This window comes from Myotis nattereri (genome assembly GCF_964212035.1).
Source record: "Myotis nattereri genome assembly, chromosome: 4".
Lineage (NCBI taxonomy): Eukaryota > Metazoa > Chordata > Mammalia > Chiroptera > Vespertilionidae > Myotis > Myotis nattereri.
Window position 1 is genome coordinate 104,883,006 of NC_138079.1, and position 16,786 is coordinate 104,899,791.

The window sequence follows — 16,786 nt, forward strand, 5'->3', positions numbered from 1 at the left end:
TATATTGGATAGAGGCCTGGTGCAAGGGTGGGGGCCGGCTGGTTTGCCCTGAAGGGTGTCCTGGATCAGGGTGGGGGTCCCGCTTGGGTACCTGGCCAGCCTGGATGAGGGGATGATGGCTGTTTGCAGCTGGTCACACCCCCTTCAGGGTAGGCATCTCCACTGGGGTGCCTGACCAGTCTGGGTGAGGGGCTGAGGGCTGTTTTTAGGCTGGTGGGTGACTGAAGCTCCCAACCTCTCCTTTTTTTCTTTATTTTTATTCTGGGATTTATTTACCTTCTATGGCTGTCACTGGAGCTGAGAGCCGGCTTTAGCTCTGAGGCTCGGCTCCAGCTCTGAGACCTCAGTTGCTGAAAGCAGGTATCTGCATTTGTTTGGGTTCTATAATTGTAACACTGTTGCGGTCTTGCTAGCTCCAGCTCTGACGGCTGAAAGCAAGTTTCTGGGGTTTTGTTTAGCTTCTATAATTGCAACATTGTTTCTTAGACTGCAGCTCAGAGGCCGGCAATGGCAGGCGGGGAACCTTGACTTCCTCCATCACTGGAGCAAGCAAGCCTCCTGTTTGCTTCAGTCGGCCGCCATCTTGGTTGGCAGTTAATTCGCATACCTTGCTGATCAGCCAATGGGAAGGGTAGCAAAGTTACGGTTAATTACCATGTTTCTCTATTATTAGGATAATCTTTTAGGTTCCCACCTACAAGAAGCTTGAAACACAGTAATCCTCAGACGTTTCACCTCCTTTCACATCCAGGGGTGATCAAACTTTAGGGAGAGAAGCATAGAAGTGCAATGTCCTGATATTACAGATGAAGCAACCTTGGCTAAGAGAGGGGTAGGAAGTATCCCAGGGTCACACAGCAGGTCAGGGACACAGCTGGGAGGAGGTTTCTGGAGCCAGGCCTGGTGAGCTTCCTACCACCAGCTGTCTGTCTACAGCGCTTTTGTGTGGAGGGCCTTCTCCCACCGTTCCTCAGAGAGCACCTCCATCAGACCCGAAACTCACTTAATCAGAGATCGGAAGTCCAGCCACCCCTCACGGCTGTGGTAAGACACCAGGAGCTTGGTTTTCAGAGCGGGACACTCAGAAGCCACAGAGTCCACCTCCGGGGCAAGGGCATCTGTGGTCACGATGCTCTGGGCATTGGACTGCTTTAGTCGGTAGAGAATGTCCTTGGCCTTCATCTGGGTTGTCCCTGGCATGAAGATAATCCCTGGGGATGAGAAAGAAATTATTTCTTTCATTTCCTGTTTTACAACCATAGGCTTCAGGCCTGGCTTATCTGCATAGAAATCCCCTAACCTCTTGGTATGCAAAGACCCTCAGTATCAGCACCACTGAGCCACACCCCAAACCTACCGAATCCGAACCTGCATTTGAAAAAATATATTCATATTGATTTCAGAGACAAATGGAGAGGGAGTTAGAAATATCAGTGATGAGAGAATCATTGATCGGCTGCCTTCTGCAAACCCCCACACTGGGGATTGTGTCTGCAACCTGGGCATGTGCCCCACCAGGAATTGAACCATGACCTCCTGGTTCATAGGTCAATACACAAACACTGAGGCAAGGCAGCAGGGCAGAACCTGCATTTTAACAGGACCTCCAAGTGATTCCCACGCACATTAAAATTTGAAATGCTTGCCCTCAACCTGTCTACTCTAGATGGGTGCAGCCAGTAGACAGGTGGGTCCTCCTTTGCAAGAGTTTACATGGGACCTGGGAGCACAGATGCAAGGAGGACAGAGTCTCTGACATCAGGAAGAGCTGCATCCCAGCCCCCGTTTTTCTGCTCCCACCCCCTTCTCTCATCCCTGTGTCATTGGGAATCCCTTCTTTCCTTCATCCCTCACAGCCAAATGAGCCACATTGCCCCTTGAACTTTCCTACCCTCCCTCCCATCTGCTGTTGCCAACAATTAGTTCCAGTATTTGTGTGCACCTATTGGATTCTAATCTCGCCACCAGATGCCTTGCCTTGAACTTCTGTGTTATTTCTTGGGTAAGTTCCCCAGAGCATCGACGTTCCCCTCACATTTCCTGTTGTTAGGACTAGAAGGTAATACAACCCTTGACAGCCATTTGTAAGCTTCCCGCCACAGGAGAAGAAAGACCAGGAAAAGCTTGCTGGACACCAGGAAGCAGACCATGTAAGGAACTGGAACTGTCCTGAAACCCCTGATTGCACCCCTGCATTCCATGCCCATTCCAAGCCCATCAGCTCAGCCCCCAAACCCACTGACCACAAGAGATTCCCACCCGTGACTGCACATAAGGATGAAACTGCAGCTCCTCGGTGCACCTTCAGCCCTTGGCAGATCGCTGTGAAGCCCTTCCCTTTGGATATCCCACCCCCACCCCCTTTTCCTTAAATAAACTCAGTTTTCTTTAATCACTTCTGAGATGGACATTTAGCCTGCCTGCCCATCACGTTCACCTTCACTTCTCTTCACTAACACCTGTGTCCTCTCTCCAGGAAAACAGCACGCTCCCCATTCTGGCACTGAAGACGCTGCCCATGTTCTACCTTTCTCTCCCACACCTCTATTCTCTGTTTCAAAATGGCCATTCACATGGGCAACTCCTGACTCTAAGCCTTTGCATGTGCTAAGCCCGTTCTTGGAATTCTCTTTCTCTGCTTCTACTCCTCTTCAATTGTACTTATCCCAGAGGGTTCAGCTCACGTCTTAGCTCTACAGATGACACGGCTTCTTTATGCTCCCTCTGCTGTTGCTATTACCGTTTGATTCCACATGACTTTGATTGATTAATCCACTATTTTATGAAGAAAAAAGAGAGGGAATATATAAGCAAGAGCATGAACAGACTGTTGTGTAAATATGTGATTCAACTGAAGTGATTTTAAAAAATCCATGAGTCCCATTCTGATTCTAAATTAGATAGATAGATAGATAGATAGATAGATAGATAGATAGATATAGATAAGCAATTAAAAGGGAAAGGGAAATATCTCCAGAAGAATGCTAACTAATGAATGTAGAGGGGGTGATGTAAACAGAAAATCCTCATATAAAACCACCATAATAATATTCAACTCAGTCAAGAATCATCAGGTTATACTCAAACCACGGGGTGAAAGACAGTGGGGGAGCAGGATAGTCACTAGTCTCATACGTGTTACCCCACAGACTGCTTACGAGTCAGGAAGAGAAAAGGCGCCCTGACAAAGCTGAATACCACCCTTCTATTGAGATTAACAGCATCACTGATGGAAGAGAAAACAACTGCAGAGACCCCTCCTGTGATGCACCGACAAAGATACACTGTCCTCCCAGCACTCCTGCTAAGATGTTTTAAGATGAATATAATCATGAAGCAAGAGTCAGAAATACCAATTTGTGTGCACCTCCTGCAAAGCAACTGGCTTAGTCACTTCAAAATGTCATCGCCGTGCAGAAAAGGCTAGAGAGCCCTTCTAGATTAAAGGAGACTGAGAAGACATGACAACTAAATGCAATGCATGATCCTCAATTGGATTTTGGACTTAAAGAAAGAAGTGGCTGTCAGGGACATGGTTAAGGCAATTGGGGACTGTTGACTATGGATAGCTATCAGGTAACATATATTGTACCAATGTCAGACTTCTTGTTTGATAAGCCTGCTCTGGTGATGGTGAAATGTCTGGGATCCAGGGTTTATGGGTATTTACATGGTATTTATGGGTGCCACAATGTCTGCAACTGACTGTAATAACTCAGTGGGGGGCTCAAATATGGCAAAAGGTTAACAGTCAATGAATTTCAAAAAAGTAATAATGTCTGAGACTGTGCAAGGGAAGGTGTGTGTGTATGTGTGTGACATTGCATTTGAGCATATGTGAGGGTGAGGGAGAGAGTGAGGGATAAGGGGTAAAATATGTGAGGTCTGAGAAAGAGAAAAACTGTGAAGAAGAAAGAATGTAGGGATGAGGAAGCACCCAGTGAAGCACCCATCTTATATTAAAAACTGCTGTTTGAAATTTTAACCCTGCTATTTCTGACTTCTGTAAATGCTTGCTGGCTTAAATAATAAGGAAAATAAGACTACTCCAATTTCAGAGAGGCCATTAAACCTTCCCCAGGCAAAGTTATCAGTGCTGACACCAGGCCAAGCCTTTGGTTGAGGTCTCAAAGCCCCAGCACATAGGGGCTCTTAAAGAACTTGCAAAGGGGACCAGAACAGAACCCCATATTTGGGAGACAAAGAGGGTAAGAAAGTATAAATACAGGAAACTTTCTGTGTGGCAGGGCCCAGAATTTGAGAGGTAATTTTCCTCTGGGCCCGCGTGTAATAATAATAATAAATGTAACTCCATCTCTGTAAGTGTTGCCTGGTTCTTCTCCGGTTTTCTGTAACACTAGTATTCCTGGATCAGTTGGCTCCAGGACATCTCTAAGGTGTCTACGGGTCTCTGAGTCACTGACCTGTTCGGATGCACCCCACGGCCACCAGCCACCACTCAGGCACTCGGGGCAGAATCAAGGCGAGACGGTCTCCCTGCTGCAGGCCACAGGTCCGCGTGAAGACGTTGGCTGCGCGGCAGGTGAAGTCTGTCAGCTCTCGGAAACTCCACTTCACTTCGTCTCCTTGGCCGTTCACCCACCACAGGGCTGGGTTGGGGCCTCTCTTGCCTTCCTGGTCAAGATCACACACCATGTGTTACTTCTCGCTTCAGAGGAAAAAGGCACTTATTTCCCCAATCTACTGTCACAGTCACATTCCAGTGTGAGCAAAGCTCAGGAACTGAGACCCCATTTTATTTTATTTGTTATTATTATTATTATTTTTAATCCTCACTCGAGGATAGTTTCCCATTGATTTTTAGAGAGAGTGGAAGAGGGAGCAAAAGACCCATTGATTTTTTGAGATTGTGGAAGAGGGAGGGAAAGACCGAGAAAAATATCAATGTGATTGGTTGTCTCCTGTATGGGCCCTGACCAGTGCCCGGGCCAGGGAAGACCCTGCAATCGAAGCATGTGCCCTTGACTGGACTCGAACCTGGGACCCTTTGGTCCATAGGCTGATACTCTATGCACCGAGCCAAACCAGCTAGGGCCTGATACCTCATTTTAAATCATTTAAAGAGCCAAGGAAAGTTAGGGTGTGATCCAGCCAACTTCTTCTGGTCTACTGTAGCCAATCCTCTCAAGTCATATAAAACCATGAATAGCCTTCATGTCTCCAATTGAAGACTCAAAGCTCCATCCCACGTGTCTTAGTTCCATGTAGACAGTGTGTTCCTCTTTGTGCCCCAGCATTCTCATCTAGGAAGTGGGGGCAATATTACCTAGAAGGTCCTAAAGTCTAAATGAGTTATTTAATGAGTAAAGTGTACATAACAGTAGGTGCTCAATAAATACGACTATTATCATAATTGCTACACAATAGAAGTGGCTAATTTAGGCTCTGAATATCTTGTGGAATTAATTCTTAAAATTAAGTTGCCTCTAAAGGTGAAATTCATAAGAAGCAGACTGGGAAGGTTCAGACCCCTATTAGAAACACCAAGTAAACAGACTAAAATGGCTTTGTTGGGGCTCTTAAAACAGTCAAGGATCTGCAGCAACCAACAAATGCCCAAACAGCTAAAGCCACACTCAGAATGGTAGGGCATGTGACATTTGTGCTCACGTTTTTTAACAAAAATATGTTTTATTGATTTTTTACAGACAGGAAGGGAGAGCGATAGAGAGTTAGGAACATCGATGAGAGAGAAACATCAATCAGCTGTCTCCTACATGCCCCCTACTGGGGCTGGGCCCACATCACCCCTTCTCTGATGTGGTGCCCCAGGGTTGGGAGGAGGTGTTGCCAGGTTCCCAGCCTCTTTTTGGGACAGACATAAAAGAGTGAAACTTGTTTACAATATTCAGTGCGGAGTGAGATGTAGCTGGAAAGGAATTTACTTATTTACTTATTCATTTATTTATAAATTCCCTAATAAAAACTAATGTTGAGTATCTTTTGTGCTTGTTTGCTGTCTGTGTGACTCTCAAGTGAGATGTCTGTTCAGAATCTTTTGCCAATTTTCTACTTGGGTTGTTCCTTTTTTATTGTTGAGTTTGAGTCCTTTGTATATTTTGAAAATGTCTTTTTTTTCTTTTCTTTATATATCTTCAAAGTTATTATTATTTCTAGAGGCCCAATGCATGAAAATTCATTCACTGGAGGAGGCGTCCCTCAGCCCGGCCTGCCCTCTCTCACAGTCTGGGAGCCCTCAGGGGCGAGAGGTGACCCGGCGATCAGGGGAAGGCGATGCCCATCACACCTCTGCTGCTGCCACTGCTGGCAGCACAAGCCTCGGCCGGCCCTGGTTACCTGAGCCTTGGGTAGCCCTAGGTGGCTGGGCAGCGGACATCTGAGGCTTGCCTGTGCCTTGGGCATCGGCTAGGCAGCCACCATTTGAGGCTTGCCTGCGCCTAGGGCTGGCCCTGGGAGGTTGGGCAGCTGCCATCTGAGGCATGCCTGTGCCTTGGGTCAGCCCTGGCTGGCTGGGGGGCTGAGAGGACTGGGGGACTCTGGAGGCAGGCATGTGGAGTGGCTGGGTCTGCCTGAGGCGGGCCTGGCCTTGCCACATGCCTGCCGCCCCGACATGGCTGAGGGGACTGGATGCCACCATCTTGTGGCTGTGGGCGTCGCCATATTTGAGGGCATAACAGTCAATTAGCATATTCCCTCCTTATTGGCTGTGGGCGCCACCATCTTTGTGACTGCATGAGGATCAATTAGCATATTCCCGCTTTATTAGATAGGATTATTCAAATTTATCTAGGAATATGGTTTTTATAAGCAATTGAAGGTAAGTTGTTATTAGATTAAAATAGATTTCTATAACTTTAAGACATTATATGTAATATACACAGTTCACAGAATATACACAGAAGGAAATGAGAAGAGAATCAAAGCATACCACTACAAAAAATATCTACCAAACACAAAAGAAAGCTGTAAAAGAGGAAATGAGGAACAAAAATAAAAGCTATATCAAGAAAACATTAACAAAATGGCAGTAGTAATTCCTTCCATATCAGTAATTACTTTAAATGTAAGAGAACTAAATTTCCCAATCAAAGACAAAGATTGGCAGGATCTAACTATATGCTGTCTACAAAATTATAGAATTAATAAAACCATTTTTTTGCAATAAAATGCTAACAATACATCAATTTATATAAGCAAAACCATATTTACATTATAATTCAAATTGAATAATAATTATTCACTTATTCATTCAATATTAGTTAGATCTTATTATTTCTTAGGCCCTGTTCTTAGACCACAAGGATTCAGGCAATACAGAAACTTATGAGTAGAAAAGGTTCTCAGAAACAAAAGGATTTCTTCAAATTTCTCATCACATTTTTCCTCCCTGAATGTTAGCACTGAAAATGGTTTAGTGTATATTTTTCCAGCAATTTTTCCCTGACAGATGCACAAAAATGATCCTTTGAATCAGATGACTGAAACCAAAGAATGTATCTCATCTGAGATAAGATTAGTGCATATTTGTGCTGCTCCAGCATGGCCAAGGGTGAACCTGAGGAGGGGCAGTGAAGGATTGAAGAAAAGACAGACAAGAGAATACAGCTGGGGCTTGGTAAATCTCCTGTGCCTGGATGAGGACACAAAAGACCCAGCCTGCAAACCAATGCTTTATTTTATAGTCTGATTAAAACAAGGGTAGATTAACATGTATACAAATGTTCTTGTTTTGGCAACACCTGCTGCACCTCCCACAGCCCACTAGCTACTTAGGAAGGAATTAGAGAGGGCTACAAGGTCAGGCTTAATTATGCTAGGAGAGCTCTGCCCCCCAGGCTGGGACTTGTTTGTGGCCCTGTCACAGGTCAGCCCAAGGCTTGACCCTAGAGCCGCTCCCTACACATATACATGTGTATTGTACAGCTTTAAAAAACTCAGTGCTGTGAAAAAAATTCTTGCCCAACAGGTTAAAGAATATTAACAAGTATTGATGACAAGTTGTGCACTGCTTACATACAGGGAGCCTAGTACAGTACACAAGATTTCTGCAGGATTTTAAAAATGATGGAAAAGCTGGTATATCAAGTAGAAAACAATTGTTGCTCAGAATTCAGTCTGTGTTAGATCCTAACTCCTGCACCTCGAAGAAGATATCACTTTAGTAGTCATATATTTTTGTGCTAAGGATTAATTTGATAATGTGATGTTGACATGAAGCTGTTTTCAAGAAGATAAAATACAACCCTTAAACTGGATTTGAAATTTAAAGTTTTAAGGGGTGAGATGAAACTAAGAGATATTGAGAAATAGTTTTAAAAGATAAAACACTGAGTAAGTAACTGGGCAGTAGAAAGGAATGAACAGCCCCGGCCAGTGCGGCTAGAGTGTCTGCCCTTGCTCCAAAGGGTTTTGGGTTTGATTCCTGGTTAAGGGCAAGTCCCAGGGTTGCAGGTTCCAGCCCAGCCGGATACCAAGTCATGGATGTGTCTCTCACATGTTTATGTTTGTCTCTCTTTCTCCCTCTCCTTTCTCCCTCCCCCTCCCAATCTCTTTAAAAAAAATCAATGGGAAAAATATCCTCTGGTGAGGATTACAAAAGAAAAAAAAAGAAAAAAAAAGAAAAAGAAAAAAGAAAGAAACAAACAACTAATCCAGAAAAACATTATGCTAAGTGAAAGAAACCAGACACAAAAGGGTGCAAGAGCAGGTCTGTGGTTGCCTGAGGCTCAGGGTGAGGGTGGGAGGGGATTGTCTGAGAAAGGTCAAAGAAAGCTTTTGGGGTGATAGAAATAGTCTAGAACTCAGTTTCAGGTGTACAACCTAATTATTAGACATTTATATAACTTATGAATATAACATTGTATGTCAATTGTAATTGAAAACAATTTTTGATTATAAAAAAAGAAAGCCCTGCCAAGTTTGGCTCAGTTGTTAGAATGTAGGCCTGTGGGCCGAAGGGTCTAGAGTTAGATTTCCAGCCAAGGGTATGTACCTCAGTCGTAGGTTCATTCCCAGACCCTGTCAGGGCAACCAATGGATGTGTCTCTCTCACATCAATGTTTCTCTCTCTCTCCTCTTCCTCTCACTCCCTTCCCCTCTCTCTAAAAAATCAATGGGAAAAAATATCCTTGGGTGAGGATGAATAAAGACATCCGACTCACAATAAAAGAAACAAAACCTTCACACATGTGAGTTTATTGCATGTAGAAAAGGTTTGTTTCATATTCTTTAAAAATTTTATTTATTGATTCATTTTAAAGAGAGAGGAAGTGAGAGAGAAACATTTGTTCTTCCATTTATTTATGCATTCATTGGTTGATTCTTGTATGGGCTCTGACCAGAAATCAAACCCACAACCGTGGTGGGTTGGGACGATGCTCTAACCAACTGAGCTACCCAGCCAGAGCAACAAAGCACTTTCTTTTGTTTTATAATGAATTCTTTGCCAACACACACACACACACACACTCACACACACACTCAGGAGAGGGCACACAAAAATGTTGGATTTCTAACTTAAGACTGTTAAGTTTTGAGGGAAGTTCAGGGAGCAGAGTGGGCCCCAGTGGTGTGCCATCTGCAGAGTCTTTAATAGGAGGAGCACCAAGATCTATGAATTGTAAGGCAGGTTTCAAAATTAATTTACTCCACAAACGTTTGTTGAGAAACTTGTCAGACACCCCACATCCCTAGAGAGACACTGATCATGCTTAAGGCAATTGGAAAAGTGAAACAGACAGATCAGAAGTGTTGTGAGAATGAAAATTAATGGAATGAGGGTGCTGTGGGGACAGTGGGAGATACGGAGGAATTGACAATCACTGATAACAATGATATAAAACCCAACAAGAGCAGGTATTCCATGGGGAATCCTGTTTGCTTGGTGGTTATCTCCATGGGTGGATGCATCAACTAATGAGTAAGAATATTATGAAGATAAATGCGAAAATGAAGTGCTGGGCCCCTTTCCTCCTCTCTGCCTCCTCCCTCTCCAGCCCATCTCAGGGTCCAAAGGTCTCCATCAGATTTTTGGTCTGGACAGTAATGGAAGTCAATTTATAGTCTGGAGGAAAAGATTTGGCATCTTCAGATCATGAGACCAAGTTTAAAAAAATGTATTTTAGAACTAGACAACCTGGACCCAAATTCTGCTCCTCTACTTAGGTATGTAATTTCTGTAGGTTATGTAAAACTCGGATCCTCCGTTTTCTCATCTGGGAAATCCTATTTAATAAAGAGGGAATATGCTAATTGACCTTCACACCATCACAAAAATGGTGGTGCCCACAGCCAATAAGGAGGGAATATGCTAATTGACTGCCACGCCCTCAAAGATGGCGGCACCCACAGCCACAAGATGGTGGCTCCCAGTCCCCTCAGACCCCTAGCCACCCAGGGCTGCCATAGGCTCAGGTGACCAGTGCCTGCCCAGTCTTGCGCTGCCGGCAGTGGCGGCAGCAAAGGTGTGATGGGGCATCGCTTTCCCTTGATCATCAGGTTGCCTTCCACCCCTGAGGGCTCCCGGACTGAGAGGTGGCAGGCCGGGCTGAGGGACGCCCCAATCCAGTGCATTAATTTTCATACACCGGGCCTCTAGTGTGGATAATAAAAATGTTCTTCATAACCAAGGCTCTATTTTCCTGGGAGTTCTTATGGAAACTCAGAGAAATGAAAAAGAAAGAGGGAGAAGAAGCCCCATGAAAAGCATATAAGCCTTCACACTAACACATGAATGCATATGTTAAATTTATGGGAAACTTAAACATTCCATCAACTCTCTGACTGCATTGCAGGTGGATTCTCTCTTTGTACAAAGATAATGTTGGGTAACTTTTCACACTGTGATCATCACCAGCTGGGACTTAGTAGCTGGAACACCACCCATTGTCCACCCCAGCCCCTGTGGTTGACATCACAGCTCCCCTTTTGGTTTCAAGTGCTTGGTTTCTTCTGAAGAGACCTGTAACTCTAGAGGCTGCAGGGACTGGTTTCTCTGGACAGACCCCAATGCCACACCCAAGTAGGAGTTGGTGGCGAGGCCTGCAGTGGCCTTCCTCTCCCCACAGGAGGACGGCTGACTGAGCTCTAGGTGTCAGGTGCACAGGGGCGCCAGCAGGGGGCCTGTCCCTTCCCTCTGAGTGCAGCCTGAAGTTGAGTCCCAGTTTGATGAGATAAATCCCAGTTAGGCGCACAGTCCCATTAGTGGAAGGCCAGAATTCACATTACTGTCAAGTTGCTGACCTTGTAGTTAGAACTTTGCATTTGGTTACAATTATCTGACTGTGTACCAGGTGCACTACCCGCTGTCTTGTTTCTTAAGTGAGATTATCCCCATTTCACAGATAAAACCACTGAGGCTCAGAGAAGTGCAAAGTGGCCAGGGTGAGAATTGAGAATTGAACCCGAAAACATAAGCTTCTCCCATGACACTGGTAAGGTGAGGTCTGCCTGTATCGGCTGCATCGGGTCTGTGCCCTTCAGCCTCTGAGGAGCAAGAAAAGCCAGAAAGATCAACCTATCCCTCCTTCCCCCCGCCCCATCACAGGCGCCTCCTCACCTTCTCCATTTGAGTCCAGTAGTCCAGGACATCAGTTGCAAAGTTAAATTTCTCAGGTCTATCATGGTCATTCCATCTCGGGGCGCCAGTTGCTGATACAGACTGGAAGCGCAAGGTCCGAGGGGCCAGGTGGAAGGCGTGGCAGGATTTGTGGGTGCCCCAAAGGACCCGGAGCCTCATCAGCCACTGCATGGCGGAGCAGTCCTCAGGAAGCAGGCACGGGCTTCTCGGTCACCACCTGCTTCGGGAACAGATGGCTAATAGGTCAGTCGTGGAGCAGGACTTTCCTCCACAAGACGAGGCACATTCTGGTTCATGGCTGCAGTTCTGTTTCAGCTGACCAGTATTTGGAGGCACAACTTAGTGACTGAGGATTTAGGATTCCTCTTCCCAGCTCAGGAACCACAGGCAGAGCATGGTGGGGAGGTATTATATAGGGTGTCCCAAAATTCACGCAAGATTTGAATTTTGTGTGAGCAACAACAACAACAACAACAAAATAAAATCCTAATTTTACTTGGTTTATTGAATCAGATTCTAATATCTGATGTTCTTTGATTTCAATCCTTTCAATTTGATAAGCATTACCAAGTACCAATTATGGCCCAGGGGCAGGGACAATGAAGACCAATGAAGACCACGTCGTTGTGTATGTGCCAGCAAAGCTGTGGAGGCCATTTACCCGATGTTCTATTCCATACATAAGCCTATACTGTATACTTTATGAATCAATAAAAATTTACAACTTTCAATTATAAACCTGTGTTTTCTTTCAAAATTACTTCTTGCGTGAATTTTGGGACACCATATAGCTACTAGATGAGATTGGTACACCTTCCTGAGGGTCTTCTTCCTTCTCTCTCACCCCCTGGGAGTTAAGCTCAGGTTGGCAGCCATGGGACCAGCCCCTTTGTGGGAAACTCACCATTAGAAAGTCCTGCTCTCCACACTAGCCAGGCTCTAAGACCTCTCTACCTGCAGAGCTCAACTGTGCCGTTCTCATGGAACCTGTTATATTTTTAGATGATCCCAGCCCCTGTTCAAAGTTCATTGGTCCAGGGTTGAGCAATCATCCCTTATGAATTTTTAATCCAGACTGAGCTACCCACAATCCCTTTCTCAAATGTGTGTGTGTGCTTCTTACCGAGGTACTCTCTGTAACACTCTAAGTCTAACCACTGAGCGAGCAACCAGCCAGGTCTGGAGGAAGAATCTTTAAAGAGGTAATTAAGTTAAAATGAGGTCACTAGGTGGACCCTAATCCGATATAACTGACGTCCTTATAAGAAGAGATCGGGACACAGGCACGTTGAGGGAGAATGTGGTGTGAACATGAAGACGGACAACTTCAAGCCCAGAGCTAAGCCCAAGAAGAGACGCCCCCCACTGCCCGTTGACCTTGATCTCAGACTTCTTGCCTCCTGAACTGTGAGAAATAAATTCCTGAGGTTTAAGCCCCCGAGGCTGTCGTACTTTGTTGTAGCAGCCCTAGTTATCCAATACACTTCTCTTAATCAAATAACAAAAAAAAATGACTTTGGCGTTATCATATCTTGTAAATGTGTTTGAAATTCGGATTTAATCTTCATCATGCGAGGGGACCAAGCGCCACAAGCACCCAGCTGGGAGGACTGTGGGAGCTGAGAGAGTGCCCTTAGGAGCCAATCGGCACAGGTTCAAATCCCAGCCCCTGCACTCCTCACCTACACAGCTTTGGGCAATTTTCTTAACCTCCCTCTAAAATATGGAAATATTAGCAACACCTGGAGTAGTGAGTGAATGACTTCCTGTGTGAAGCATGTGAGCACAGACTCAGCACAGGTGAATAATCCAGGCATGGGCGTTTCTGCTAACAAACACTCTCTCTGAAGAAACTCATTGAACAATCAGGCTTCAAAAGAGGTGGCTGCTTGAGATTTGGGATTAGCGTCTAATGAGAAGGAACAGGGATACTTTGCTGAGCAGACACTGCAGTGTCCAGCTTCTGCATTAATAGGTTAAGAAGGCTAAACATGGGGATATCTATATTTACATGTCCATCTCTATCTTCATGTATATCTGTCTTAACTGTCAATATCTATATCTATAATTATGCCAATATCTGCTGTCACTATCTGTAGCTTTATCATATCTATACCTATAACTACATCGATAGCTGTATTTATATCTATATCCATGTTGATATTGATATGTCTCACTATGAAGTACTATAGTGATATTTATAACTACATTTGTATCTGTGAGGGGGTCCGTGACTAGACTACATCAGATGTTTGAGGCTAATTTGCTATATGTATGTGCAGAGGCATCAAGACAGTAGTTTTACTGTACACACTGGGCAGGTGCACCATTATCTTATTTAACGAACGTCACTATTTGGCAGGAAGCCTCTCTTTTCTGAGTTGGTGTAAGAATGTGTTGCTGACCAGCCAGTGTGCGGCTGCTTTGCGGGACTACATTGAAGAACGTGGCTGGCATGGCTCAGTGGTCTGATAGGTCCTGTGTTAGCAATGGCTACTTTGTCTGCAATAAAGTCTCTCCTATATGCCTGCGGCGACTCATGTCTTCTTCCAATTCCCGCGTCCACGGAGGTCCAGCCCTTAGCAGAGGGGCTGTGACCAGACACTGTGTCTATAGCTATGTACTGCATTCTTCCGTGTATAAGATGCGAACTTTTTCTAAAATCATTCAACTGAAAATCGAGGGGTGTCTTATACACGGATGTTAGCCCAGGAAGTTGCTGCACCTATACTTTGTCAAACAGGCTTTCTCCAATCAGGAGCCTTATTGTTACTGACGTCAGCTGATGCTGTATTTGGATGTGGAGGAGAGAGTTCGCAGATACAACAGGGACCAGAGCGTTCTGAGCCCATAAAGATGTCAAAAAATAAAAAGATACATACCGATAAGCGATTGCCTTATTCTGCAAAATTCAAACGGAATGTAATCAGCTGTGCAAAACAGCAGAAGAGAGACAGTTGGACCTCCTCCCACTGAGTGTATGATCATCCAGTGGAAAAAACAGGAAGAACAACTCCTTAAGATGCCAAAAAAAGGAGAAGGCCTTAAGAGGAAAACCAGCAAAATGGGCAAATTTGGAGCAGAGACTTAAGACTTGGGTTATGGAGCAGTGCCAGAGTGGCTTATGTGTGTCAACCAAGCTTATTCAATGTGAGGCAAAATTGTTTGCAAGGGAAATGAACATTGTTGATTTTACAGGAAAGGCAAAATGGTGCTTCAATTTTATGAGGAGAGAAGGGTTGGCCATGAGAACAGAAACAAAGTTAGCTCAGAAAATGCCACCAGTTTATGAGGATGATCTCACAGATATAGACTGTGACTCTGAAGACAGCAGTGGTACAATAGAAGTTGGAGATATTGATATGTCTGGAACTAATAGTGATGAAGAAGGGAGCAGTGATGCAATAGAGGCTGAATAAAGTGACATGCTGCAAAATATCATAGTACTGGTATAAACATTACCTGCAGTAATTACTAAATAAAAATGTGTTCTGTTTTATGTTTAAAATATTGATTTCTTAATATTGGGTTGGAAAAGTGGGAGGCATCTTATACATGGGGCATCTTATGTACGAAAAAATACGGTATATGTATGTGTATATGTTAAGTGTATGTGAATATGTATGCACATTCCTCACAATATTTGACATTGGAACTCAATAAAATGTTAGAAAATTCCTTTTCTACCATAATTGGGAAAACTAAAAGATGAAAATTGGAGGAGAAGATATAGTGTGTCTGTAAAAATATGTGAATTACAGATAAATATATTTTCCACTCATCAAATATTCTGTGCCACACATGGTTTTAGAACATCAGAGATTATTTAGGCTGCAAGAGTTCTTACCCTCTTGGGCTTTATAATCTAAGGCAGTAATTTTCATCCTGTGTACCACAAGAATTTTTTAAATATGCAATACCTTACAATTTAGTCAGTGGAACTGACCTCCTTTCCCTTAGAGTGTCAATTTTAAAAAGGACAACATTCAACACAACAATAGACAGCTAGTGTTCATGAATAAAAATTATAACAATTTTTGGTCAGATCGGGAAAAATATAGTATATTTTTTGGTGTGCCCCCGAGTTGTAGTAATTAGTTGATGTGTGCTATGGGATAAAAATGATGAAAAATCACTGGTCTAAGGACATCCTACAAAATAGTTTTAAAGAACAATCATTTGAACCTGGCTGGCATGGCTCAGTGGTTGAGTGTCGACCTATGAACCAGGAGGTTGAGGTTTGATTCCAGGTCAGGGCACATGCCCAGGTTGCAGGCTGAATCCTCAGTGTGGGGCGTGCAGGAGCAGCCAATCAATGACTTTCTCTCATCATTAATGTTTTTATGTCTCTTTCCCTCTCCTTTCCTCTCTGAAATCAAATATATATATATGAATAATCCTTTGAAATGCTTTAAGGTGGATTTCAATTTGGCACTGGGTTTTGAGAGGTGGCTCGGCCCACTACTCTATGCCTAGGCCCACAGTGCCCTGAGATCCAGCAACAAAGCTCTGAGTTCACGAGACTTCAGCATCAAAACACTATTTATTTTATCAGAAAACAGACTTAGTGTGTCCCAGGGGATCTTAGAGTTACCCAGCCAGGTTTGGTTCCACTGCCTACCAGCTGAGTGATTTGGGCCACTATTTGTGTCTCTGAACTTGAGGGCATAGTAACAATACCTACCACCCAGCTGCCCACAGGATTAGTAAAATAATCTACAAAAATCCCTTTGCCAGTACTGTGTCTAATAAGGGTAAGGGATCAATAAATGTTGAGGTGCCCTGTACCACCCAGCAAATTCTAAAGCCGACCCCCCTGCTAGATATGATTTTTTAGGAAATGAGAGCCACAACCTCTATATACTGTGAACCCACTCCTGCATGGTGCAGTCTTATTCCAGGTATTCACCCTCTGGGTCTTTTTTAGTCCTCTCTGCACGCTCCACCCCATGCACAGCTGTCTAACATTACATTGATCACCTGCTATGTACCAGCCACTGTGCTAGTTACAGCCTGTGCATATCCCCATGGATCCCCTACTCAATATCACCACCTTCATTTTGCAGTTCAGGAAATAAGCCTCAGAGAGGTTGCTGCTCAGATGTGTCCCCTGGGCACACCTAATCTCTTACGTGTTTTTTTATTGGAGAGAGAGAGAGAGAGAGAGAGAGAGAGAGAGAGAGAGAGAGAGAGAGAGATTTGTTTTTCCATTTATTTATGCATTTA

The 16,786-nt window shown here is 44.2% G+C and overlaps 1 protein-coding gene across 3 annotated transcripts in view; it reads right to left on the reverse strand.

Moving 5' to 3' along the window:
- The window catches only part of LOC308517477 (acyl-coenzyme A synthetase ACSM1, mitochondrial-like), a gene marked incomplete at its 5' end in the record, with an annotated part of 36,761 nt that extends 24,230 nt beyond the window's left edge, over positions 1–12,531 (reverse strand). Inside the window, 4 exons of one of the 3 annotated variants that reach the window (XM_081088628.1) lie at positions 1,004–1,211; positions 4,425–4,635; positions 11,540–11,777; positions 12,465–12,531. In XM_081088628.1, coding sequence (XP_080944754.1) covers positions 1,004–1,211; positions 4,425–4,635; positions 11,540–11,731 — 611 coding nt within the window. Of the gene's footprint in view, positions 1–1,003; positions 1,212–4,424; positions 4,636–11,539; positions 11,781–12,464 lie in introns of those variants that run through there. The other 2 variants (XM_081088627.1, XM_081088629.1) reach the window with 2 other exon arrangements.
- Between the last annotated feature and the right edge of the window lie 4,255 nt (positions 12,532–16,786).